The 26835-nt window shown below is 42.8% G+C and overlaps 3 protein-coding genes across 5 annotated transcripts; 2 read left to right on the forward strand and 1 right to left on the reverse strand.

The window, feature by feature from the left end:
• Positions 1 to 4618: 4618 nt before the first annotated feature.
• RB195_002324 (uncharacterized protein) lies at positions 4619 to 16532 on the forward strand (the record flags this gene model as incomplete). 2 transcript variants are annotated; one of them, XM_064199530.1, is made up of 21 exons in its annotated part: positions 4619 to 4711; positions 5463 to 5540; positions 6539 to 6750; positions 6852 to 6981; positions 8188 to 8257; positions 8612 to 8751; positions 8808 to 8879; positions 9604 to 9735; positions 9808 to 9956; positions 10022 to 10094; positions 13319 to 13391; positions 14221 to 14305; positions 14376 to 14476; positions 14596 to 14678; positions 15220 to 15296; positions 15360 to 15549; positions 15617 to 15784; positions 15837 to 15956; positions 16019 to 16087; positions 16233 to 16321; positions 16460 to 16532. In XM_064199530.1, 21 exons carry the CDS (start codon positions 4619 to 4621, stop codon positions 16530 to 16532), a joined length of 2277 nt encoding a protein of 758 aa, XP_064055410.1. The 2 variants fall into 2 exon arrangements, with proteins under 2 accessions (XP_064055410.1, XP_064055411.1); XM_064199529.1 differs by lacking the exons at positions 4619 to 4711; positions 5463 to 5540 and adding exons at positions 5897 to 6027; positions 6173 to 6449.
• A 2324-nt stretch (positions 16533 to 18856) lies between these two features.
• Positions 18857 to 22107, forward strand: RB195_002325 (uncharacterized protein; the record flags this gene model as incomplete). The annotated part of the gene is made up of 7 exons (XM_013441212.2): positions 18857 to 19001; positions 19138 to 19216; positions 19273 to 19408; positions 21424 to 21537; positions 21686 to 21784; positions 21839 to 21901; positions 21955 to 22107. 7 exons carry the CDS (start codon positions 18857 to 18859, stop codon positions 22105 to 22107), a joined length of 789 nt encoding a protein of 262 aa, XP_013296666.2.
• A 910-nt stretch (positions 22108 to 23017) lies between these two features.
• Positions 23018 to 26808, reverse strand: RB195_002326 (uncharacterized protein; the record flags this gene model as incomplete). Of its 2 annotated transcripts, XM_064199532.1 has the most annotated exons (16): positions 23018 to 23046; positions 23116 to 23146; positions 23503 to 23704; positions 23757 to 23921; positions 23990 to 24073; positions 24142 to 24232; positions 24301 to 24376; positions 24550 to 24705; positions 24765 to 24910; positions 24969 to 25167; positions 25474 to 25596; positions 25684 to 25798; positions 25852 to 26021; positions 26212 to 26312; positions 26393 to 26534; positions 26689 to 26808. In XM_064199532.1, the coding sequence occupies 16 exons, from the start codon at positions 26806 to 26808 to the stop codon at positions 23018 to 23020; spliced, it is 1950 nt and encodes a 649-aa protein (XP_064055412.1). The 2 variants fall into 2 exon arrangements, with proteins under 2 accessions (XP_064055412.1, XP_064055413.1); XM_064199531.1 differs by lacking the exon at positions 23018 to 23046 and having other exon boundaries at positions 23108 to 23146.
• Positions 26809 to 26835: the final 27 nt, after the last annotated feature.

Consider the following 26835-nt stretch of genomic DNA (forward strand, 5'->3'; position numbering starts at 1 on the left):
AGGACAAGGTGTAGGAAAAGCTAGATTCAATCTGACATTAGTAGTAGAGGCTAACATTTCAACAGCAGCTCTGTCGAGTCTGTGTTTAGTTTTCTGTTCGGACAAAAAACGAAGCAAAGAAGCAGTGAAAAATTACCTCTTGCGTTTTATTGATGCTTCCCTCGTGTTCTCAATGTTTTTGAACTTCATTGACTAAATGTTATAGTTATCCTGTTCCAATGTTCGAGAGAACTCGGCCACATGCAAATTAAGGAGCAAAATATTCTGCAACTGGTGTGATGGTGATTGACAGATTTCACGGATTATGGGCGGGGCGAGATGTACTGCCATAATCTGATTTTTAAATCTTTGATTGATGACTAACGACTGAAACTTAGGGAAGGGGTAGGGGTGCAACATATTTACTTATAAAAAGCTCAGCCTGTAAACATTGTGGATCTGGTACAAAACAACAACAGTGGTTTTACTGTAGCGTTACAGTATGTGCGATGAGGGAATGATTTCGCAGTGATTGCTTCCCCATCGCTTATTAATCGAAGTGTCGACGCTTGGTAAAAATGTAAGCATGAGACTGAAGATCCTACATTTTTCAGTTGTTTTCTTGACGATCATTTGGACTCGTTAAGAAAATCTTTGATTACGTTACTCAAAGAAATTTTATTACCTTTGTTGTTTTCTGATATAATTGATTCAACTAGGCCGGGTCGAATTTTCTGACCTTCGCTTTCGTTGGCTTCCGTTACTCATAGCTTACACTCTGGAATCGTTCTTTGCTTTGAGTGGACCTCCTATTATTCAAGCGATACTGTCACTGACAAGTGAACGAGAAGAACTCGAGGTGTTAGAGCTTCTGCCACTGAGATAGAGGCGCCAATATATGAAAAATAGGGTAATTTTTTGGGAACTAAAGTTATTAATTTGGAAATCATCTAGTGATGGTCCTCCCTGCCGAGACGTGTCGCCTTGGTAGCCGATTTTCCACGCAAAGTTCATAGAACTGGGAAATTCGAAGAAGGCATAAAAAACATGTAAAGATAAATGTGTATTTCATTCTAAGGTTATAAGGTGAAGTAGAATGATCTCCGAGATTTCATATTTATTTTTCGGTAGTTGGGGTAAGGACTCAATTTCTCTTCTTATCAACGCTTCATCTGTTTTGTCATTTAGAGAATGTTGCACTTTTTTATTTTTGCAGTATAATAGACAACACATTACATCTTCTAGTGAGATTATATGCAAGGAAGGAACGTTGTGAAAACGACCAAAAAGAAACCCATTTTCCATTGGCTATGGAAATGATGAAGCAAGAATCTTTCCTGAATCATCTGCAGGCTACCCCGCTTATAATTCACTACAAATTAGCTCTACACTTGAAGTTGTCCACGCCTTGGTTATGAAATCTCAGTCTTCTCAAAACACCGTTGCGGAATACTGATGGCAAGTGGTTCTTAAAGTATTTTATTGAACATTAGTAGTCATACGGAAAGGGAATAAGCAGGACCTGAACTTCATTCGGTCCTATTTCGTTCCTCCGTCTACTAATACAAAACCAACGTACTGCTGTTGTTTTTCTTCCTTTCCTTTTTTCTTCTGGGTGTGAGGTTTTTTGAGGCAATTTGAGACCCTAAGAAATCACCTCTACTCTTTCATTTTGCTGTTGCTTTTAATTTCGCTTGTCAAAACTCCGCCGTCATTACGCTGAAAAAGACACACAAATTAAAAAAAAAAAAAAAGCTTCCGCCCTTTAGGATACAAATCAACGTCTTAACATCGATGACCAGTTCATTTGGTCACAAATATTAAAAAAAAGGAAGATCCTTTTTTTTATTCGCGCAGAATATTTTTTAAAACCGACTTCTCAGTTGAATAAAAAAGGGCATATTGACATAAAGCGATTAGATTCCCATGTTCTTAAGAACAAAAATAGATTTTCTCCAGTGTGAACGCTCATACATTAATAGATATTTGTGACCAAAATCGTGAACATCAAAGGCGGCGCATCATCATCTGATGTTAAGACGTAGGAAGTAGTCAGGATCTTGTTCACGAGTATGAGTAAGATCACACTCTACCCTTTTGTAATCCTAAAAAGGGCGTCTGAAACAGCTTTGAGTGATTTCGTCTCTCTGGCGATACAACCTATCACAGTGGAGCGCGGTCAACTCCGCCGTCAATTACGTCTGCATTCTAGCTTTTACAACTCAAATAAACAGCAGAAGTTACCCCTCCTCCACAATTGCAGACACATTGCGGATTGCCCGCATAATATCACACGTAATAGTTTATAGGAACGGGTATAGAAATGTCTGCTGAGATGTAATCATTGAAACTAGCTACAAGTCGATTAAGTGATACCAGAAAATATGAAGTCAACAATTTACTCTGCATTCGTTCGTTTGGGAGAACAAGCACATGTGCACATTTTACTTATGTTCATTCGAAAGACCGCAACTCATCCGTCAGACGAAATCCCCAATCTCAGCACAGTAAACGACATGAAGTGTTGTGATCTGCGTAAGCAACTGCGCTCGAAGCGGCGCGACTGCTTACGAAGGCGGAGCTGAGATATAGGTGGGACCATTCCAAACTGCGCGATGAGTGGTGTTAGTAAGAACCCCTCACACCTTGACCTTACCCACTGCGCGGCGACCGCACCGCATGGGCGCAGTTGCTTACGTAACTGCACAGCGTTTCAGGTCATTCTGACCTGACTATATCTCATCGCCTGTGACTGAGCGCAGGCATCGCGATCGCTCGAGGAAGCGTGGGTACCAGCGCTCTGTCATTGTCCTTTCCGCAAAATATTTTTGCTGTGGGCCTCTTACAATACGTCTATAGTAGCTTCTTTGCGAAGTGGGCTCCACAGAGCTACCAGCTACTGCTGCTATTTGAAATAAGCCACAAAATGAACGGATAAGTTCATCGTACGATACAAAATACGTAATATAAAATAAATGTTGAACTGATAATTATCGCCAGAATTCACTATTGCGATCGCAAACCAAACTGCAGCTTATGCTAGTCGTAAAATATTTAATCGAGCGATTCCCACAAATGGTCGCCAACACAGTTCTTGTTAGTATAACTATTCCTACAGAATTGCTAAGATCACGCGAACCAAAGCTGCTTTGGCTGCAGTTTATAAAAAAAGGCAGAACTGGCGCAGGCAAGAGATTCGGCTGCCACAGCACTGTCGATGGTTCGTAGCCGTCCTCCTGCCAATCATCGCTTAGAAGTCGATAATTGGTGTCGTGTGGGGCCGTAAAAACGCTGGCTTCATTTGTCGATTGAACCCCGCAAGTCATTGTACACTCTGCTCTGGTCATGAACCTCACACGAATCTGAGTTGGAGTCGAAGACGTTGGTGGACTCCAAGCGGATTAACTAACATCGGATGTTTTGTTTTTAATCCTTGTGAATGTGGAAATAGTGCCGCTAACCGTGTTATTACATAGCTGTAGTCATCTAGGTTGATATTTCTTGAATGGTTGAACCTTTGTGTGCTAAACATGCAGATGGATGTCATGCCACGTGATCCTATTCATCACTGTCCTTATCTCTGCAAGGGAAAATAGCGAAAAATTGTTTTACAAGTTTTGGATAATGGATATGAACAGTTGAAGGGGCAAAGTCAATGGGAGGTTATCAAGGATTCACCTGGTGAAAGAAGTCTAGAAAAGAAAATATCTGAAATTCCGTTCAAAACGATTTTTTCAAAGAAGAAAATCTCATCACAAACCAGTAAATGGAGTCCATCTGTTATACTGCACTCGTCTTCCAGTCCACCTTGTTTCCACCCGCATTAAACTAAAATGACCTTTTCTTTGTTTCAGATGTCAGGAGATGGACTGACTAACAGAATCCTTAAGTAAAACGAATCTTAGATCTTTATTTCCATTAAAATTCATGTAAAATCATTCATGTACAAACCTCCTACTACTCCAACCATAATCGACGTGTTCGTAGCGAAGTCTCATCTTTCGAAACTACTCTACTTTTATTCTTTTCCATAGCTTTCCCTTCTGACGTAGCTGTATTCCGGTCTTAATCTTAGTAACAGTCAACCTTTCATTTGACCTTCCGTCTTTTGAAACTTAAATTTCTAGATCTATCAAAGGAAAAAAGCCCTCTTTTAATATTTAATTAGAAATTTACAAATGTGATTTATAACGAAAGCAATTTTCCCTCGTCCTTCGGTTCATCAAAGGTTTTGTATTGAATTTACGTAACATTTGAAAGAAAATCGCTGATTTATAGAGTCAAACACATCGTGGGTCTTATGTACAGAAAAAAAAATTCAAGGAGTTCCATTGCTAGTAAGTTATAGTTTTGGCTGAGATGATTTCCTCGACAAGAAAAAACAGCACGCTAATTTTCGGGCATTTCTCGAGCAATTAATCATTTTTGTACACCTGTCATGTCCTTCAACAATCATGCATCTCCACCTGACATCTGGTAGTTTGTCATTTGGAGCAGCTTGTCAATTCTCTCCTTTCTCTTGTACTCCCAGATCCCCTCGAACTTCTTTCCCCAATCACTTTTAACACCTTCAGCACTTCCTTATTGATTTCAGGCTGCGTAGTCCTATCGAAACGCAAATCAGAATCTCACGACAGCCATGCCGATGATGTTACGCGCCACAGGCGCCGGCCAGCGCCCATCCAACACACAGCATCCGCACTCGTCAAATCTTCTCCGACCACCGTCTCAGGTGATTCCTTCGATGCATTCTCGAACACAATAGCATGATTCACACTCATGCTCGTTTGATTTATTAGTTTTTCTGTGGAGTGAGGGATTGGCCACGCCCTCAGTTCTCCTCATCATAGAAGCCATGTGATGAAATTCGTAGTGTAATCATTGATACAACAGGCTCGCTTCGTTGCAGGCAGCATTTGTCGGTTGTGGGTGGGCGACTGAAGATCGCTGCTGTTTTCGGTGTTTAAAGACAACAGAAAAAAGTGCGGAAATCAATAAATTATTGATTTACCCTTACTCTTTGTGCAATGCTGCTTCCAAAGATCTGATTACCCATTAAAAATCGGAATTTTTAACCAAGGAAGAGAACACATCAGAAATAATTCAAAGGGAAGGGTGGGGGGAGGGGGACGAGACTTTTATTTTTGTTCTAAGAGAATTTATTGTATGTCGTCGATCAAATCCTCGCATGCCGAATTGTTTAGTCGCATCAGTGACACATAGTCGATAGAAAGATAGCAACAAATGAAGACTTTGCTATGATCACGACTATAGCTTGATTCTGATCGTATGTACACAAGTATGAAAAGAGAACGAAAAATTACTCTTAAAAAAGAAGGAAGAAAAAAGAGTTTTTAGGAGTGTTTGCTCTATTGAAACTAACTATGAACTGCGCCCACACAAAAAAGAATCTTATAATCAAGAGAGAGTCATTGTGATGGACAAAACCCTTCCACATAATCCTTCTTTATGCACAAATTCAGACACCGGATAGCCGAGGACGAAGAGCATCACAAGCGTCACACACGCCTAGTATGCAAGCGGGTACTACAGTAATGCATGTGAGTTTTTTCGAAGAAAAAGTACAGCTAAATGAATTGTGATGGACAAATAAATAAATAAGACAAATCCCCCATGATAAATGAAAAGAAAAATAAATTCGTACGAAGCAAGTGAATTTTTGGGCGATTGCGACTGACATAGTGAGAATTGTTGCGTAACAGCCTGTCCCAATCAACACGTCACGCGAATGTGCCACCTTTGGATGGCGTTTTCAGTTTTCAACCGTTTCACGGTCGATGGGGGTCGATTATGCTACTTGGGACGTTGATCTAAGAAAAACAATGTGTTTTTGTAAGTGGTTTGTAAGCATAATTCCCTCTATACTCATGTCCGTGCCGTGTAGCAGCTGCAGCGAATGGCGTGGGTCGACGCCGAACGCCAGATACAGTCCAGTCACAAAGACTTGACGTTCGAAGACAGTTGTGAAAGAGGCTGCCCTCAAAGCGGCGTGCTGGAGCCAGGTGTCGGGATCGAGATGGAACCATCGTGAGCAGTGAATGGTGCTGACGAGCGTCCTCTTGACCCCAACCGCTAAGCTTCAGCGCACTGTTTCGAGCGTTACGCAACTGCGCCGAGCTTCATGACGTTTTGACCAGACTGGGTTCTTCGCTAGCAGCACTCATCGTTGTAGCCCAAGTGAAGCTAGCAGTGGTCCCAATTCAATCTCAACTGCTATCTCCACAGGACCGCATCGAGCGCAGCTACTTACGCGACCACACCGAGCTGCAAGTCGTTTTGACGGGACCATTAACGTGGCAAGTCTACAGCAACGGTCGCTCTTTCGTTGCGTAACACAACTTCTCAGTTCCATATGTCCTCAGTTAATCGAAGGAGCATCACGTTCATCCGACTGGACACATTCAGTGATGATTAGATTCCATGAAGGGGAGGGGGAATCTGCACTTGAGGTGTGGTACAGAAGCGAAAAGTTGGAATTAGTGAATCCACGTTAACTCCCACGAGTTTCCAAGTTAATCATTACATTCGAAATTTTCAGCATGATTTCCCACGAACCATTTCTTCTTCTCAACCAGAGCCGCCGAAAACGTGCATGGAGCGGTTTCGAACATTGTACAAACGCTATCATATTAAGCACTTATTCCCTTTATTCTTTATCATGTTCTATATGGGGATCGGTTCTGTGATATTCTATTTACTTGAGTCTTCAACAGATCAAAGCGCGAAGAACGAACAGTATCAGACATATATGTGAGTGGATTCGGATCTATTATAATGTTATTTTCAGAACGCCTGCAAGCGTTCTCAAGGAGCCTCAAGAAGGATTTTTCCTACTCAAACAACGTTTTCAGTCGTGAACGAGAACTTCTGCGACGTCGCATGGATGAGATACTTAGCGATAGAGCGGCAAGGAGAAGAGAAGTGCGGAGAAGATTTATCGATGATGCAGTCGAGCATTTTCAAGAAAAACTCGGGTTTTCGGTACTGTGAAATTCCTTTTTTCTATTGCTCTTTTTGTTGTTCCTAGCTTGAACATTATGAGAGTGAAGTGTGTTGAAAGAAAAACGATAACTGTGCTGCAAATGGCTCATTCATTACGTTCCTCCCCTCTCCGTAAATGACCTCATGATCTTTCTCAATTTATCGATCTATGAGCTCAGTGCATAGATTACAACTAGGTTTTTGTGGACCATACATCATATCACAATGAATTCGCTGAAAATGAAATTTACTGGAAAAAACTGCGAAAGGAGCAGAAAAAATAGAATGCCACAACGGTTTTTGATGTCCGTCTGTGATCGATAGGTAGCGTGAGCCTTTGCAGACCTTTTGCTCCAATGCAGCCCGTACCCCTCATCCTTGATGTTCTAATGTTTAGTGAACAAAGTTCGCGAGGGCGCCAAAGTACAGTCGTCATCAGTATGTAGTGCAGTGAAGAGTCCCGGGGTAAAATGCAGTGCGGGGGGGGAGCACTCAGTGGCGCCCTTATTTCTGGAATAAAGGATAAATAATAAAGTGTATGGCGTTAATCAATCCGCTTGGGATGCGCGTCCACGTTCACTTCAATTCAGAATCGTTTGAGGTTAACGAACGTGTAACTGGCCTACACAATGACTTGTGGGGGCTGACCGATGTGTCAAGTCAGTGTTTTTATTCTCCCAGACAAGTATGGTACCAATTTATCGACCCCGGAGGGATGAAAGCCTTGGTGAGCACTAGGGCGGACTCGAACCTCCGATTGAGCATGCATGTTTCCGAACCTCTAACCGCTACACTACACCCGCCCCATTATATATTTTTATATTTATAAGTACATAACTAAATCAGTCGGAACCCTAAGACCTAAGAATTATTCTTAGAGTCTACGACGTTTAAGCTAAAGTTAACAAGAGAAAAAGTTAGATATAGTGTCCAAAAATATGGGTTCCACTGAGTACCACCCGCCCCTCCCCCCACCTACGTTTTCCCCGAGACCCGTAGGTAATACACGAGAGGATCCTGCTGGACACTGAGTCCTACGGTATCCATGTGCCTCTACACATTAAACTGCAATACGATCGAAGATCCGCTCGTTGGATGCTTGCTTCACTTTGCACTTTGGGATCGATTATCACTTACTTTTTTGTCCTTACAATTATTTCGATAAAGGTTTACAGGAAAAGTTGAAGCAAAGGAACATCTTTCCAGGTAAGTAACGAATCTCAATGGAGTCTAATGTCGGCAATGTATTATTCTGGGACTCTTTTTACAACGATAGGTAAGCTTACTAATTCAACACTTTTTTGTTCGCTTTTTTTGGCTGCTTCAGTTCTTGAGCACTTCTTTTGATGATCCTTTCGTAGCGAAAAATTTGAATAACGGCACCATCATCTTTTCAACTTCAACCCAGAACCGTTTATTTACTGTGGTCTTTGCAGAGAGAAAGAATGTGATATGTCTCTTTTTGGTTACGACTCTCTTCCTTTTCTATCGCTCTTTTAATTTCTTTAATTTTGTTGGTTCCTTCCTTCTCTTCTCAAAGCCAAATTACGCTTTGACTTAACTACATATGCATTTGGAATTCTTTTTGAGCAATCTAAACTATAACTGGTCCTAACCTAATGTCATTAAGGTTACGGCGACATCGCTTGTGTTACGGTAGCTGGTCGAATACTTACTGTGATTTATTCATGCATCGGTATTCCTTTGATGCTTATAACCCTCAATGATCTGGGGAAATTTCTGTACAATAACATCAACGGTTGCGTCAAGGTTTATTCAAGCTAGATTCACTTGGATTTTCTTTCAATAAAGTGGTATTATCTTAGAACATCGAAGACTTTGGCGCATACTTGGGCGTATTTCGTGTCTGTGCCAAAAGAATCCAAAAGGCAGATGAAGTAAGTGTTTGAGGGGATTTTTTTCAAAATTATTTACCTGTTCTGCAGCTTCTTTTCTACCTATGTTTCTATTCTCCGTGTTTTTCACCAGTCGTGGAGCACTTCCGTGACTGTATCCTTAATTAAAGGCAGCGTATTGGCGACGTGATGCTTAGACCAGGGAAAGCCTAGAGTTCGGGTGGGAGATCGCGGAAACCAGCTTTTCTTAACTCATCTTCCTCTAATTGACTTCAAAAAAACGACGCAGAAGACGCAGAAGCGTTCTTTCCTACGAAACCAGTTGAAACGCGCCACACTTGTGTGCGCGTCCAGGAGCGAGCAATCGAGAATTAATGAAGACTTCCCACCAGACCATTCGAGTAAAACCAGTGAACAGTAACCAAACCAATGAGAGGGGGCCGGAGCGTGTACAAAGAGACGTATTCTAACGTACCTCTTGGACTAAATCGATTCACACGCTTTCAGAAAGTCTAGGGAGAATTGGTCGGAGCCACGCTCGTTTCTGTAATCTAAACCCTAACGACCTCAACGTTTTTCCCAGGGTTTTCGTATCATCATCTACGTTCTAAAACTCTCAATAAGCAAATGGGTGATCGTCCCCCAATTTCCCACGGCGACTCCAATGCTTAATACTGCAGTTGATCTATGTGGCTTTGCGACCGACTCCTTAGTAAACGCACCCGAAACCTTTTTACTGAAAAACTGGCTCTTTCACATTTTTGAGGTTGACATGGTTGAACGAGGGGAAACGCATACCGGTGAAATCTCGTCTCTGGCTTCAGAAATTGGCAGCCTGCCATCCATTGGCGACATTGAGGAACCAGGAGAGCCAAAACTGCCACGGATGAGTGTTAAGGTGCATTAACATACATGTGACCAATGCAATAGCGACGAGTAGCCTACCTTGAGCTTTTTCACCATTTTTCAGGTAGCACTTGGCATAACTATTAGTTGGATATTTTTTTGTTCTGCACTGTTCGGGTTATGGGAGGACTGGACTTACGCTGAAAGCTGCTATTTTATGTATATCAGTTTGTCAACTATTGGTTTGGGTGATATCTCTGTGGCGAGGAGGGAGTAAGTAGTCCACTTTATTCATTTTTCATCTTTGTGTATTTTCTATATTTTCCAAAGTGTTTCAGCATGATGGTGCTTTGTTTTGTTTTTGTGATTGTTGGACTTTCATTGGTCAGCATGAGTATAAACGTTGTACAGGTTTGCTGAACGTTTTTTCCACGCTCTCAGTTTTTCTTATAAAAGTTAAAGCTCATAAAATTCCAAATAGTTCAGTGAATATGTCCATTTTGAGGAACTATCTGCCACCGAAACACGCATCTGGAGTTTTTTTAAACACCTTCAACCGAACTTCACCAAATTTAAAAATAACTTCAAAAAGAGCTCTTCTTGAACACCCAAAACACATGATGCGACCAATAGTCCTCTGCGGGCGATCCACTGCTACGAATTCAGTGCTAACACGCCACTCGCATCAGGATGGCTACAAAAACTGCGAGTTTTTGGTGCGCTTGAGAATGTACTCATTCAGCGGAAGCCGTCTGTTCATTTGAATTATTCGAGTGATCTGAATGACTTTTGAAACGACAAGAACGGTTCCAATTTCTCCACTTTTCCACCATTCATGCTCTAGATCAATATACGTATAATACATCATATCAATATATGATAATATATTTACTGCTCAGCCTTGACGATCAGACAGGGAACGGTTTCAGTTGTTTCATTACTGTGCTGAGGGGTCCTGAAATTCCTAACAGTAGTGCTATAGAATGTATCGCGCTATACCACTATATTTAATGGTTTTTTTTTATCAGTTGCTGAATTTCCAAAATAGTGGTCGAATAAAAGTGACAATTTTTTCCTATTTTTTTATTTTCTATATTTTTTAAAATATTTTTCTAGTTTTAATTTTTTTTAATATACGTCTACGTTAGATCTGGCTATTTCTCTCTACCCTCTGAACTGTACGGCCAACAGCCATCTCAGAAAAGACCTCTAATCATGTTTTGCGAGAAATCATGATATATAATAACGGGCTTATTCTGTCACACGTGTGTGTGTGTGTGTGTCAGTCACGAAATTCAAAAAGGGGGGTGCGACGGGTCCACCGGCGCCAGATACCTATGCGAAGGGGTGCAACGGGTCCACCGGCGCCGGATACCTATAAGAGGGGGTGCGACGGGTCCACCGACGTCGGGTTGGTGCGCCGGCGTCAGATAGGTGTAAAAGGGGTATGACGGGTCCCACGGCGTCGAATTCGCGCACTGGCGCCTTATAGCTATAACGTGGAGTGAGACGGGTGCACCGGCGTCGGATTGGCGCGCTGGCGCCTTATAGCTATAATACGGGGTGCGACGGGTCCACCGGCGTCGGGTTGGTGCGCCGGCGCCAGATGGGTATAAAAGGGGGTATGGGTCCACCCGGCGTCGGATTGGCGCACTGGCGCCTTATAGCTATAACGTGGGGTGAGACGGGCCCACCGGCGTCGGATTGATGCGCCGACGCCAGATGGGTATAAAAGGGGGTATGGGTCCACCCGGCGTCGGGTTGGTGCGCCGGCGCCAGATGGGTATAAAAGGGGGTATGGGTCCACCCGGCGTCGGATTGGCGCACTGGCGCCTTATAGCTATAACGTGGAGTGAGACGGGTGCACCGGCGTCGGATTGGCGCACTGGCGCCTTATAGCTATAACGTGGGGTGAGACGGGCCCACCGGCGTCGGATTGATGCGCCGGCGCCAAATGGGTATAAAAGGGGGTATGGGTCCACCCGGCGTCGGATTGGTGCGCCGGCGCCAGATGGGTATAAAAGGGGGTATGGGTCCACCCGGCGTCGGATTGGCGCACTGGCGCCTTATAGCTATAACGTGGGGTGAGACGGGTCCACCGGCGTCGGGTTGATGCGCCGGCGCCAGATGGGTATAAAAGGGGGTATGGGTCCACCCGGCGTCGGATTGGCGCACTGGCGCCTTATAGCTATAACGTGGGGTGAGACGGGTCCACCGGCGTCGGGTTGATGCGCCGGGGCCAGATGGGTATAAAAGGGGGTATGGGTCCACACGGCGTCGGATTGGCGCACTGGCGCCTTATAGCTATAACGTGGGGTGAGACGGGTCCACCGGCGTCGGGTTGATGCGCCGGCGCCAGATGGGTATAAAAGGGGGTATGGGTCCACCCGGCGTCGGACTGGCGCACTGGCGCCTTATAGCTATAATACGGGGTGCGACTGGTCCACCGGCGTCGGGTTGGTGTGCCGGCGCCAGATGGGTATAAAAGGGGTTATGGGTCCACCCGGCGTCGGATTGGCGCACTGGCGCCTTATAGCTATAACGTGGGGTGAGACGGGTCCACCGGCGTCGGGTTGATGCGCCGGCGCCAGATGGGTATAAAGGGGGTATGGGTCCACCCGGCGTCGGATTGGCGCACTGGCGCCTTATAGCTATAACGTGGGGTGAGACGGGTCCACCGGCGTCGGGTTGATGCGCCGGGGCCAGATGGGTATAAAAGGGGATATGGGTCCACCAGGCGTCGGATTGGCGCACTGGCGCCTTATAGCTATAACGTGGGGTGAGACGGGTCCACCGGCGTCGGGTTGATGCGCCGGGGCCAGATGGGTATAAAAGGGGGTATGGGTCCACCCGGCGTCGGATTGATGCGCCGGCGCCAGATGGATATAAAAGAGGGTATGGGTCCACCCGGCGTCGGATTGGCGCACTGGCGCCTTATAGCTATAACGTGGGGTGAGACGGGTCCCGCGGCACCGAAATGCTGCGCAATAACTTCGCGTGCATGTCGCAAAAGGTAAATGGGATGTTTCATAGCCGTGGCTTTTCACCTTTGTGACTCCTCCGCGTGTTTATTTCCTTCTTCGTTTGCCTCAATTCGGTAGCACGCCTTCCTCAGAAAGGGGAAACCCGCATGAAAACGGCTGCTTAAATAGTAGCAGGATGTTTATGTGATCTGACGTGGGACGTTATCTTTATCAGTAGGATGATGTCTTTCACGTCATTTTATGCCAAAACACCATTCTTTGATAACCGTTTATAAAAAACACGAGAAAAACCCATATTTCGCGAGATACTTTTAAATATTGTCTATAATATATTGATAAGGAGTATTTGAAGCTGAAGCTCGAGTGCAAATGTAGAACTGACGCGCTTAGAAAGAAGACTATGAAATCTTTCGCATTTAGTTATAATATAAAAAAGGAAGAAGGATTGCTGGAAATACATAAGTCCACTTTCATTGAACTAATAACACTAATATTAATTTTCGTTGATCAGTGAAGGCGAGCGAAGCAAACACTACAGAAAGTCTGAAGTTCGGCTTTAGCCGGACGCTCAGACTGGTATAATAATAAATGCTGGTTTTCTTAGGATCTTCTTACATGCAAGCACCACAGTGGTACTGCAGACTGTTTTAGGTGGCACTCGAAGACTTCTACATCAACTTAATGATGAAAATTATCATTGAATATCAGGAAAAAATGGCAGCTGGTTAGTGATTTCTTCATCCTTATTTCATTCGATTTTGCTTGATAGTTATCTTATTTCACAGTACTAAGGACAAAATAATTGACATAGTCGGATCAAAACGAGCTGAGCTCGATGCAGTGGCATAGGCAGCTGTGATCAAGGCGGAGCGATTTACCTAAGCGGGAGGATGCGAGCGATTCCAACAGCAGAATGAGTGGAGAACATGTCCGAAATCGACCGTTAGCTCTTTTGTTCTGCATCGAGCGCGGCTGCTTATGCAACTGCACCGAGTTTAAAGGCAGCATACCACGAATCTGAGGTGGTACGGATTTCAGGTGGAGTATCCGTATGCGGGGTCGTAGATTATGAAGACGGGAGTAGTTCCGCTCACCTCTCCCTGCATCACTGTAAACAACCAAATGCTATTTTGTGCGACGCCATCTATTGCAACGCTCCACTCCTTTCGCCGCCTCCGCCCTGCGATTCGTCGAAAATCAATTCGGAGTGCTCCGGTGGGCAGAAAGGGACGCTACGCGTGCAAGGGTGGCGCGCTGCAATAGAAGGCATCGTACAAAGCAGCATTCAAGGGCCGGCTGCTTGCAGTGATTCAGGGAGAGATGAGCGGAATCACCCCGGTCTCCATAATCTACGACCCGTGAAATCCGTACCACCCCAGATTCGTGGTATGCTGCCTTTAAGGTCGTTTTGACCCTGCTACACATGTAGAAGCTAGAGTTGTGATCCTCCGGTGACTCCTATGGCTTCTCGTGTATAAGTAAGTGTAGTCCACCAGTGTTTCACCAACGTGCTACATAGGTGTTGTTGATTGGAATTTGTAGGAATATTTCAGGTGGCGATCAGATGGGCGCATCTGTAGGAATGATGCGCATGTGGGGTGGCAACAAGACTGCTAAGTATTTGATGCCTCTTTTGAGGTGAACTCCATAACTATGTGTTTTGAAACATTTTTCAAAAGCTCCGGTACAACTTAATTTTCCGTTTCAGTAAAGAAAAGAAGCGTGTTGCAATGGAAAAAGTTGAGCAAGAGGCGCAGTCAAAAGGCCTTGAAATTCCGCCTATTCTCACGGATTTAGATGATAAAACTGGCAAGTGCTTTTATGACAAAACTAAAAACTTCTTAGTTCTTTCTTCATATTTTTGGTTTATAACTAGACTTTGACATAAACACTTTGATGTCCACATATTGAATCAAACTAATGTGCAGGGATGCCGAAATTGTTCAATTTTGAGCACAGTAATGAGGACGAACCGCCCCCGCCTGAACTGGAACAGATGGTACAAAAGCAGGTATTATTCTGAGATCAATCTAACTGTCGTATTATTCGATCAGCAAACTGAATAAGGTAGCAAGATTTTAGAAAGACTTTCTTGTCCTAGTACTCATCTTAGTGCTCTTTTTTACGGGCTCACCTTAGACACCTCCGGGGTCACGCTTCACTCGCTCGCCTAATTGTTCCCCTGCATCTGAAGTTGATAGCTTACTAGAAATCCCATAATGATCCGCTAAGAATCTTCTGCGAAGAAAACTGCGCCGTTTCAGAGCAACCGCTCGCGCGAAATTACATCTTAAGTAAAATTATGCGTAAATCCGATCACGTAAAGATTGGCGCCCTCCTAATTCAAATAATGACACCTCTGAGAATCGACGAACACGACGATAATCCGTCACATTCCTTTCGGAGGAGGTGGTTATTAAAGGAATTAAATTAGTAACACTGCGATAATAGTTGGTTATAAACAGTCTTTCTCGAGTATTAAAAACATTTAGATATTAGTATACTGGCTTTGTTTTAGCAGCGTAACATCGGATTAACGCAAACAATTTCAGGTAATGTTGGAAGAGGCTAACGAAATTCCCATATTTTTGGCACATGAAACTGCATGTCAGACAGATACGTTAGAAACGTAAGAAATCACTTAACTATGGCACGAGAATGTAATTGAAGTCTCAGCAATTGTTCGCTACAGTTCCGATAAAATGGAGCAAACTGTGGACAAAGTAGTCGAAGACACTTCTTGTCAAACAGAAGAAGGCAAGGTGTCTTCTCAAGAGTCGGAAACGCAAACTGAGGCGAAAGACGGATATAATGTGGAAACGCAGACGTTTAGCGTTGAAACTGTAGACAAGGAAGTTCTCACAACACTGTCGCCATTGCTGGTAACTTTTTCAAATGCTGAGATTTTCCTTGATGTCATTTCTTAATTTACTTTCTTCTGTGTGTCAGGATGCCCTGTGCCAAACTGAGTCTTCGGTGACTATGGACCAGATATCGCAGACAAATCAAGCTGATCAAGTGGATGTGGAGACTAGCACTGAATTGGAGACGAAAAGCGTCCGCATACAGACGCCGTGTCCAATTATCGAGCATAAAACAATCCAAACTGAAGATTTAGTGAGTTGAACTCAGTTCATAATATTTCTCTTCTAAGATCGATCTACCGTAGGAAGATCGTAAATCGCCGTCAAAGATGTCATCAGCAAAGAAGCGGATTCGACGAGCATTCGCAAAATCGAAACCGACTAGGTCTGCAGTAACTGATACACCATCAATGAGTGAATGGAAGGTTAGATGCAAAACAGAAACGAAAAAATTTAATTTTATGCCGGAGATTTTCCATCGTTAAAGGACGTAAGTGAGGAGGAGAATGCAACTCCCGAAGAAGAATTATCCGAGGAATCGCTGCACTGGGATCCGGTTAGCGCACTTTCTCATTATCACAAAGCTGATTACTTTCGTCAGGAATATTCTGTACCGCATCATATTTGTTGATCTAAACAATTTCTGCACAAAATATGGTGTAAGTACTGTTGCACTCTTCATAACTACAATTTCTCACCAGGTTGATGGTATGCATGCAGAAAAGCAACTACCAGTGGCGACGTTAGCTTCAATGTTCGACCGAAATGTCACACCTGATCGAGCGAAAAGGCAATTATTTTATACTACGGAGGAGTTTTTCATCAAATTTTCAAGGACGCATTTTAAAGTCATTTAGACTTGGGAGAAAACACTACTGCTTCAAATTTAATATAGAATAAAACATAAAAAGATATTTCGTAATTTTAGCAAAGACAAGCGGAAATCACTTACAACCTTCAAAAAGGAAGGAGATTCGCGTACGAGAACATCGTCACGATGAGAGTCATACACAAGCGAGTGCCGAGTAAACTATGCTATACATATTGATTATCATTTTCTTCTATCAATTCTTCTCCCACATTGGTGATCTGCGAATATTGTTATAATTTTGTCTTCAAAAAAAAAAGATTTGTTTTTGGTGTGTTTTTCGTTGTTTTTCTCTTTCTCAAATATGCATATACATTTGTAAAGAACAGTATAGACAAATAAGGTAAGCCTGACGTGGTCCCCTGCCATCGATAACGATTTCATTTCTGACTGGAGTCGATTGTGGGTGACAATAGCAACCATGACAACTGACAATCGATACCTTTCAGAAACGAAGTCCTCTTCGTCAACGATAACAGAACAGAGAATGGACGAATGGAACGGCAAAACGGTATTCTATTGATAAGTGATCCTAGGAAATTTGACATCCACCCATCAACTTTGCTAGAAGCATACCAGCATCGCGCGAGAAGTGGAGTCACAGACGGAATGTGCAGAAATATTGGGTCCTCTTGAAAACATTCATATAAACTCTCACGAATCACGCACACATGCTATAGTTGAGTTAAAGGCATCACCCCACGGATGTGGGGTGGTACGTGTTTCTGTGGTACGGGTTATGCGTATACAGGATCGTAGATTGTGGGAAGAGGGTGATTCCGTTCATCTCTCCCTGTAGGGAGACATGAACGGAATCACCCTCTTCCCCACAATCTACGATCCCGTGTAGGCATAACCCATCTGAAACCCGTACCACCCCACATTCGGGAGGTGATGCCTTTAAAAGCCTGCAGTTACGTAACTGGCTGCGCTTGAAGGATCTAGGTGGAGATAGCAGTTGAAATCGACGTGGGACCATCGCGAACTGCAGCGATGAGTAGTGCTAGCGAACGCAGTCGCCTACGCAACTACACCGTGCTTAATGTCGTTTTCACCCGACTGTACTGCAACATGCAACCCCAAACATCTTTTGAAAAATAATTAGATGTTCGAGATCACGAAGCATAATCCACGTTGAGAAACAGCTTGGTGCTTACTGCTCTCAGCAACACATGGTTCATATTTTTATTTCGACCCATCACACCGAGTTGAGGTTCATTTTTAGTGGTAACACTTGAAAACAGGTGATCTGTTTCATACTTAAGGGGATCAGGGGGTGCTTATCGTTAGGTATCACAGCTTTCGCGACAACTTATCTTTAGGGTGAATGACTGGCAACGGCGATGGTTAACTGCGCTGCGTCGCAGTTAATGGCATAAGCAGAACGTTACGCTGCATTCGTCTTATACCCCGCCTATTCCGTAGTTCATTGACGTTTCTCATCGTCTGATAAGGTGCGAAACATGCCACGCAGGAGCACGGTATCTCTGCTCTTGCTTTTGTACGGAGTATCTATCGTTAACGTACAGAGATATGACAAACGATTGCACACGAAATGCCAGAAATAGGAAACAATCGTGTCTTTTACTTGTGTAGAACAAACAAAACGAAACTTTTGAGTCTCATGGCTCAAGGAGAAGGATTGGAAAGACTTATCGATTAATACCTATTTTGTTACATTATTTTGTGCCTATAATACCAACATATTTTGTAAGACTTTATTTTGTTACCAAAGATACTTCTATACTTCGATACCAAAGAATTCGTATAAATGCTTTCGAAGGGGGCACTTCGAACAGTTTTAGTTTGATGAATTCTAGTTAGCCCACTGCGCACACACAGATCTAATTCAAAATTTAACCGAAGCGTGATTGATGAATATGCCTTCAAATGGATCATTGTTTCAAAAAGTTCCGCGCTCAACTGAAGGATTCGCATTTTGATGAACACACCACTTTGAACTCAGTCAAAGAATCCATAAGAGCAGTTAAGAAAGTTTCAATTTTTTGCAAAAAAAAAAGAATTTTTGCAAGAAGAAAAAAGGTAAGGAAAAAGGTGGTATGACGAACAGCGAGAAGGGCAACAAAACAAAGCTGAATAAATGGTTGTTTAAAAAAAACTTAACTCAGTTTAAAGGCATCACCCCACGAATCTGGGGTGGTACCGGTTTCACACGGGTAAGCCTATACGGGGCCGTAGATTGTGGGGAAGAGGGTGATTCCGTTCATTTCTTCCTGTACCGGTCTAAAATATATCTTCGAACGGGAAGTGTGTTAAATAGCGGTATATGAGAACAAGAGGGAGGTGAGGACGACCTCGGAACGCTGTTTCTTACGACGGCTTCTGTTGTAATGCGCAACTCCTGCACATCGCCCCCGATGATTCATCCGAAATGGTTTTCGACGTCAAAGTGACCAGAATCTTTTGCCGTTGCGTGATTGCTATCGGGGTGGTGCAATGAAGTTAGGAGTTGGGACCCTTGTTCATCTGTTCCATCTGTCCGATTACAATAAGCGAGGGTCCCTCGTGGAACACGCGCTCACTCTTCTCCCTGCCGTTCCGAGCGCAGCCACTTACGCACGAAGCTTCGGGTCTTCTATTGGTAAGTGATGCTAGGATTTTGACAGGTCGGTTTTACCCGATTATAGCAACCAGGACACCCTAAACTAAAAATTGCACGGACGTAGCAGCTACAAGTTTATGATTAGCGCTTATGATCATCTTCGCTTTCCACATAGGGATGTACAATAAAGAATCCTTGTCTAAGAAGAGTTCTCGAGAATCAGGCAGCAGCGGGAAATGTGTGGATCCTCGAGCGTGAGTGGAATTATTACATCATGAAACTTCTCTTGTTTAGGTTGTTAATGTTTAAGAGCTCGATTCAATAGTTCGGTGTTGATGTTGACCTCGCTCGGAGTGGCACAACTAGTTACTCAATTTCTGGTCAATCACATAGTGATGCTTATCGCTCAGATGATAATCCTATTTCTATGTGCATTTTCACATGAAGTGAGTGTCTAGTTCAATTCGATAGTTGATGTGATTTTTCAGTCATTTGGAAATTTTCATCCAACGATGATATGATATTATTACAATGTCCCAGTAATCCCATTAAATGTTTGTATCATCGACCCCGATGATAGATAAGGAGCGTGGCATAAAGTACCGTTGGTCGTTATGGTTATGGCTTCAATCACGATTTGTACTGTCCAAGAGTGCGGCAGACAACGCTCTGCCCACTCTTTTCATTGAATCCTATTTGCTGGCACTCACTGTATTCACTTAATAAACATTCCACTCAACCACCGCTTTTGGTCTGTTCAATTAGGGTGATAAAATACCCTAAGTCTCAAGTCACCCACTATCACAGTCTGGTGCATCGGCTAAAACAAGCCAACTCTCCCGCGTCAAAGAGTAACATCTTTGAGGCCAGGAGAAGAGACTCGCTCATTAATAAAGAGCATAAAGGTCCAACCAAAGACCTCGAATCAATTGACTCATCCCGTTTTTGGGAACGCTCCCGTACAAAGTACTTGGAGCTAAATCTCTGAAATAAATCAGAGTAACTCACCGCAGTTGTGAGTAATTTCTCCCGTACGCAAAGTACCTGGAGCTAAATCTCTGAGATAAATCAGAGTGACTCACATCAATTGTGAGTAATCTCGCTCCCGTACACAGTACTTGGAGCTTTATCTCTGGCTGATCACAGCAGAGTTAATTTTGGAAAGAACTTGCCAAAAAAAATGGCGCTTCATTTCCATAAAACACCAATTGTGTTGAGCGCATCAACGCTCAAAAATTTAGTCTCCAGATATAAGGAGTACACAACAAAGGCTGACTATCCTACTGTGGACGAAGAGAGCTATGAAGAATGTAGGTCAGCAATTACCCTCTTAAAGAGCGGTATCAGGCAGATTAGAGAAGGCAGAGAAAATCTACAAAAATTATACAATGAAAAAGGGGACGAGTACAAAAATTGCAAAAACAAACCTGAGAAAAAAGATTTAATGCTCGAAATAGAGCAAATTGAAGATGAATCTCAATTGCAAATAGCTATAGCAGAGGCGAACGACCTCATATTCATGTTAGTTGCACGATTCGATGAAAACATTTGCATTGCAGTTGCATTTTGGACCGAATGAGTGCAAAACTCGGGTACACCACTCACACAGTCTGGTGTGACATCGCCACACTACTGCATCATCTGCTCCCTGGCCTCGACAATCTCGAAAAGGCCTGCCAAACGCTTCTGGAAAGGACGGCTCCGAAGTCCAGCTGCCTATTTTGCACTGTGGACGAGAATCGTGACAATCATCATTCCGGGAGATGTCCTTGGTTCCCGGATCCAATCTCAAAAACAGCACAGGCCACAAAGCTAAACCTGTGCCTCGTCTGCCTAAAAACGGCACACGAGGACGTACATATGTGGAGTGAAGTGTGGAAGTTGTGGTCTTGGCCACAATCTACTGCTTTGCTACTCCAAAAGACCGCAGCCTCCCACGAAGCGGCCATACAAGAAGTAACTACCATCTCAACGCTGTCATCGTCAACAGGCCACAAGGTGTCATCAATTCACCCGCACCAAGCCGAACTCATGCCACTATCAACGACGTCAGCCACGCCTCTCCACAAACTTCGCAACAGTCGAGCCGCAGGAAGGAAAAGACCTGTCGAACTAGAATTTGTATTGTCGTAATTTGGTTTGTTCTGTTGTCGCCCGCGGCAGTATCATCGACCCCGATGATAGATAAGGGGCGTGGTATAAAGTACCGTTGGCCGTTATGGTTATTTGGCTTCAATCACGATTTGTACCGTCCAAGAGTGCGGCAGACAACGCTCTGCCCACTCTTTTCATTGAATCCTATTTGCTAACACTCACTGTATTCACTTAATAAACATTCCACAGAACCACCGCTTTTGGTCCGTTCAATTAGAGTGATAAAATACCCTAAGTCTCAAGTCACCCACTATCACAGTCTGCATAAAATTCAATCCAATTCATCATTCGTTCATGGTAATTTGAGTGGAACTATGTGCATGGAGAAGCCCTCACACGCCATCGTCGAGCTTATCTGAACATCGCAAATGTTCTGGAAACGTATCAGCCACGTGCAAGGACTATGGGACACCTTTTCCAGGTATCTAGTTACATCGAAACGAAAATGTTTTACACTCTCTTTCCTAACTATGGTGATTCCAAGAAATGGTGCTAGAAATAGAGATAGATGGTCTTTTTTTACTAGTAGCAGGCTTCTAGCTAATTTTGTCACATTAATTACTTTTAAGCCGGAACCACCAACTCCTGGTTATGTGGCTGTTACGGAAACAGGAGGAGAAGGAGAAAAAGACGATAAACCAAACGAATTTCTAAATCAACGAGATGCGGTGAAATTTGACCTCAAAGTTCGTCATCATTTGCCGTAACGATGTTTGTTCCAGCATTACGCTGGAATGTACACCCATGCAGTTCAAATGAACAGAGAAATGGACCTAATGAATAGGGTGAGCTAGATTACAGGCAAGTCATCCAATGCCAAACTTCTTGCTCCATTTAGAACGCCGCCGCGAGCTCATCACTCGACGCAGCTCAACTCGATGTCAAGTTGGTTCCGGCAAATCCTGAAAAAGATAAGAAAGAACACGAAGAGAAAAAGAAAAGAGAGGCGGAAGAATACCAGAAACAATTTGAGAAGCCTTTTTCTTGCTAGCTACTTGAAATTCAGTTGCACTACAGATGTCTCTAGAAAGATATATACTTCACGTAACATGGAATTCACAAGCATTTTTGCAATAAAGAATAAAATCCATGACATTGATCAATCCATATGTGGAGGAGCCTACGTGATCGGCTTCATTTCAGGATAGTAGAAGTTTATGTACGCCAAAGTGTCAAGCCAGTGTTTTTTCAGATGGGAAAATTCTTCAGATAAAGACTGCTCCCAAGAAAATCAGCTTAGTTTACTTCAACTTCAGGATGATAGTGGATTATAAAGTATCAGCTGGATATGTAATAAGAACAGCTGGAATTGATAATGGCTACAGATCCTTCAACATCCTGATTCGATTGTTTGTTCATTTTGTAGGAATTATGTGATATACATCTCTAGTTCTTTATCCATTTGAAAAATAATAAAGTACTTCTAAATAAGAAACTTTTGGATGAAAATATGAATTTCGGATTTCCTACCTTACGCAACTCGTGTAGCCTGCCTGTTATCAATCTCCTCATTCCGATGATGTATCAAGACAATCACAACTTTATTAGCAGACCAATTATTTAGAACGAAACAACAAGGCATCGAATGTTAATGCAAAACAACCCAAAAAAGGTTCCCTAGTACATTCTATTACATGTAATAGGACGAACATTCACAATAGATCAAAGGCAATAATATATAAACTCAAGGCTTATTAGGAGTATGACTGACCACAGAGGCAAACCTGTAATATTACACAAACATATGACGCGAATAAACTCTTCACTTCGGGTTAACATACCCAACTGGCTAAATATACGACGAAACAAAAACATAAAAAGGAGAAAACAAATACACCGTCCGGATAAAAGCACTGATTACCGGTAATGGAAGCAGAAAATAATCATAACTGAATAGATGTTCATAGAAAATGGAGCTTATTACTCTTCCCTAAATAATATGAATAAATATAGATGTGAGCTTTTTGTTCCAGTTTAACGAAATGATATATTCACGAACTTTCCTCTGCTGAACTTGTCATTCCAGACATCTGCAACAATGTGAAATCAACAGCCGTCTGTAATTAATGTGAGAGACTTGCAATTGCTATGACTTCCAAGATGTGGACGTACTCTTTATTCCAAGAATTGGATTTTAATCAGTTTAAGCAGAACTCGCTTTGAGAAAAAGGTCTGTTTTCCATCTCTTCAGTCATCATACTCACAGAACAACCCTGTGAAGAGCAGAAATGTCTATAGTGTGACAATCCCCAAATTGAAGGAAAAAATCGTAGAAAAAACCCTGCACCCAATTTCTTATGAAACCATGTTTCATATTGTGGGGTCGTATACATAACTCTTTGCAGTTGTCCATACCTTCACTCGGAGACAGTTTGAATGAACTAACCATTCGACTGTGCTTATTTTGAAACCGCTGTTTCACATTTTTTGTTGCGGATGATAAAGAAGATGCCGTTGAATCCGTGTTTGTTGCTGGAGATGAAAATGACTCCGGTGATTCATTTACACGCGAAAAATCGAGTCTGGGGATCGGTCGATTACGAAATCGAGACCGCAGCGGCTGGCGATAAGGAGGACATGACATAGTTCTGCAAAATTTTAAATGGTTTGTGGAGCTAATCACTAAGAAAATGCACGAACCCGCGACTCATGGGCGACTTCTCCAACATATCGTCGTCAGACTCGTCCAGTGGTCTCCTACTCGATGGTGACCAATCATCGCTTGTTGGATGCCATTTGGTAACCTCACTAGTGAAAGCACGCGAGCCACTACGCCGCGATTTAGATAAAGGAGTGCTTGAGATTCTTAACACCACTGTATAAAATACATTTCTGTTCGAATCTACGTTTGATATATTGAACAAACGTCTCACGGTGTGGTGGTGGTAGAACCAGCGATTACTTCGTTCTTTTCGCTGGAGGACGAAGGAGTGTCGTCGTCAAAGTTTAAGCGGTATCTGTCAACAAAAGGCAGCATAATCGTCTCTTTGAAGTAAGGACTAATCAATTTTTCGGTTTTACTAACCTAGGAAAAGGGTCCCCACTATTGTGCTGATCTTCCATCTCAAGAAATCTCTTGCTCAATGCTGTAAAATTTTGTCTCGAATATCGACCTTCTGAAAAATTTTAAAGAATGAAATAAGAAGTAGCAGAAAACAATATTCGAATGGCTAATCTTGGGCACCTGTATCACTATCGTCGTCGTCCCATCTCGATATTCTCTTATGTCTGATAGAGCCGTTAACCTCAGGTGTATGAGTCTGTAAGCACGTTGTTGAAAACTATACTGCTGAGAACATAGACAGTTTACAATGGAAGCGATGCCAGGAATAAGTGTGATAATATATCACAAATATCATGGTTCCAATGTACAGAGCATTCTGGTAACTTTGCAGCAATGCATGTCTAATTACATATCTGATTTCGTTCCTACCGCGAATAATGTCGATCCTTTGTATGGCGTCGTACAAACATGATTCTTCTTTTTCCTAAGTGCGTCGAAGAACATCAAGAATGGAATAGCTAAGAGATGAACCAATGCGACGAGCCACATTAGTACAGTATTAGTGTGGTCAGCGACCATGCCCATCTAAAAAAACCGCCTAATAAAGGGTTGTGTTAAACATTATCTGTGATTTCAGTTCTTACAGCTTGATGGTAGGCCAGATAGAATGATCGCATCGTAGCTCGACTTGCTATTGCTGAATCAGACAACGCTTGTGAGGTAGTTGGCCGAGCAGCCGGATCGGGTGACATTAACCATTTGATTAGGCGAGTAAGATCTTTTGATACACCTAAAACAATCAAACTGAATGGAGCCCAACAACGCAAATACGGTGAAAACTTACTTACCCATGAAAAATCTATCTGGTATGTCACCGCTTCGTATCTGATGCCAAGTATCACCTCTAGATGGTAGATCTAAATCAGTTGTTACTTCAAGTATAGTGATTCCTATGCTGAACACGTCTGCAGCTTTTGTCGGTGAGGCATTCAACACCTCCGGGGCCAGATATTTAGCATCGCCTTCTTCTGGAGTGTAGGAAGTATCCTGAAAAGTGGATTTGAAATGAGCACCTTATAGTAGAAATGCAGCGGGAAAATTGGAAGAACTACGATGATATGAAGTAGGACTAGATCACTGCGTTGTTTCTATTGATTGCAGAGATGTATTATGTAACATCAAACAAGGTAGCACTGGAGAAAATACAGAATCAATTGTCGTGCAATACTCGCGTCCATGAAACACGCCAAAAGTTTCAAAGAAGACATAAATGGCTACAATTTGACGGCTAATTTCTCTCACCGTGGAAACCTCTGTTCGCACTTTTCATTCAAAACAAAAAAAAACACTCACATTCTTGAGATCGAATATGAGCCCAAAATCTCCAAGTTTGCATACTTTGTCCTTTGTGAGAAAAATGTTCTCCGGTTTGATGTCGACGTGGAGCAGATCGTGCGAATGAAGGTGATCGACAGCCTAATTAATTAATTACCATTTAGAAACACCGGAAACGTGAAATTATTACGTATACTCGAGAAAAACAATGAACCAACTGCTACTTACCCTTAAAATATCTATAAAAATATTCCAGATTTCCTTCTCGGGAACAGTGTGAATTTCCGTGCAGTAGTCCAGCAAACTTCTTTCACATAATTCGGTTAGAATATACAAACGACCACTAAAATTAAACCATTATAGCTGTCAGCATAGAATGCGATAAGTGCACCTTACTTCTCTTCCCACGCTTTACAGAACTGAACAAGATTGATGTGATATGGTAGAAGTTCGTGCTTCTGCACTTCGCGAAGTTTCAATGTCCGATCTGCTGAACTTCGAAATGCATCCAAAGCACGTTTCACAGCGTATCTTCGCCCATCTTCCTTGCAAAAAACGGCGTAGGCCTGGAGTAGCTTAACGTTAATGTCGGACAGATTCTGAAGAACGCGGCAAAAACAGCTTCTTATTGTTCCTTTAACTTTCGAACCAAAAAAGCATGATTCATTGTGAGTAATATCCGTAAATCTCTAATGAGCACTGGAAATGAAGACTGTACAGAAAACGACAAAAAAAATAACGAGCAGAAACGACTACCTCCCCAAATGATCCTTGGCCGAGTTTCCTTTCAATAGTGTAGCACTGTTCGAAATACGGCATACTTATATGTGGATTATACAAGGGACTGTGTGTAACAACTGCAAAACAGTTGATAAAGCGAATGCGCGATTAATGGATGAAAATATAAGAAGAGAGAGAGGAAGAAAGAGAAACTAACTGTTGTCCGGAGGTATATTTCGAAAAGACACTTGATGTGGTGTTTGTAGAGCAAATCTTCTTGGATAAATGCGACTTAATGGAGGCGCAGTTTTTACTGCCCGTGGAACAGAGCAAGGGGTTCTTCCAGAGTTTCGCCGCATCTATAAATGACTAAACAGTAAAAAATAAAAAAAAATGCATGAATTTTTGTGGATATCTAAACTTTGACCGCATGGAAGTATGATCAATCTTAAAACAGTTATTTCAAAATTGTCATCAACAATTGATTCTGTACCGATAATGAAAAAGAAATACCTTTTCTCTCTTCGTAGAGAGAGGAGAAGCATGACTGTCATAGTAATTTGGCTGAAATGTTGGAGACCGAAATACCTCATCGGGCACAGAGGAAGATGCTTCTATTTCGTAGTCGATCATGGCTACTTCATAAATATGCTGACTACG

Source organism: Necator americanus, chromosome IV, assembly GCF_031761385.1.
Source record: "Necator americanus strain Aroian chromosome IV, whole genome shotgun sequence".
Lineage (NCBI taxonomy): Eukaryota > Metazoa > Nematoda > Chromadorea > Rhabditida > Ancylostomatidae > Necator > Necator americanus.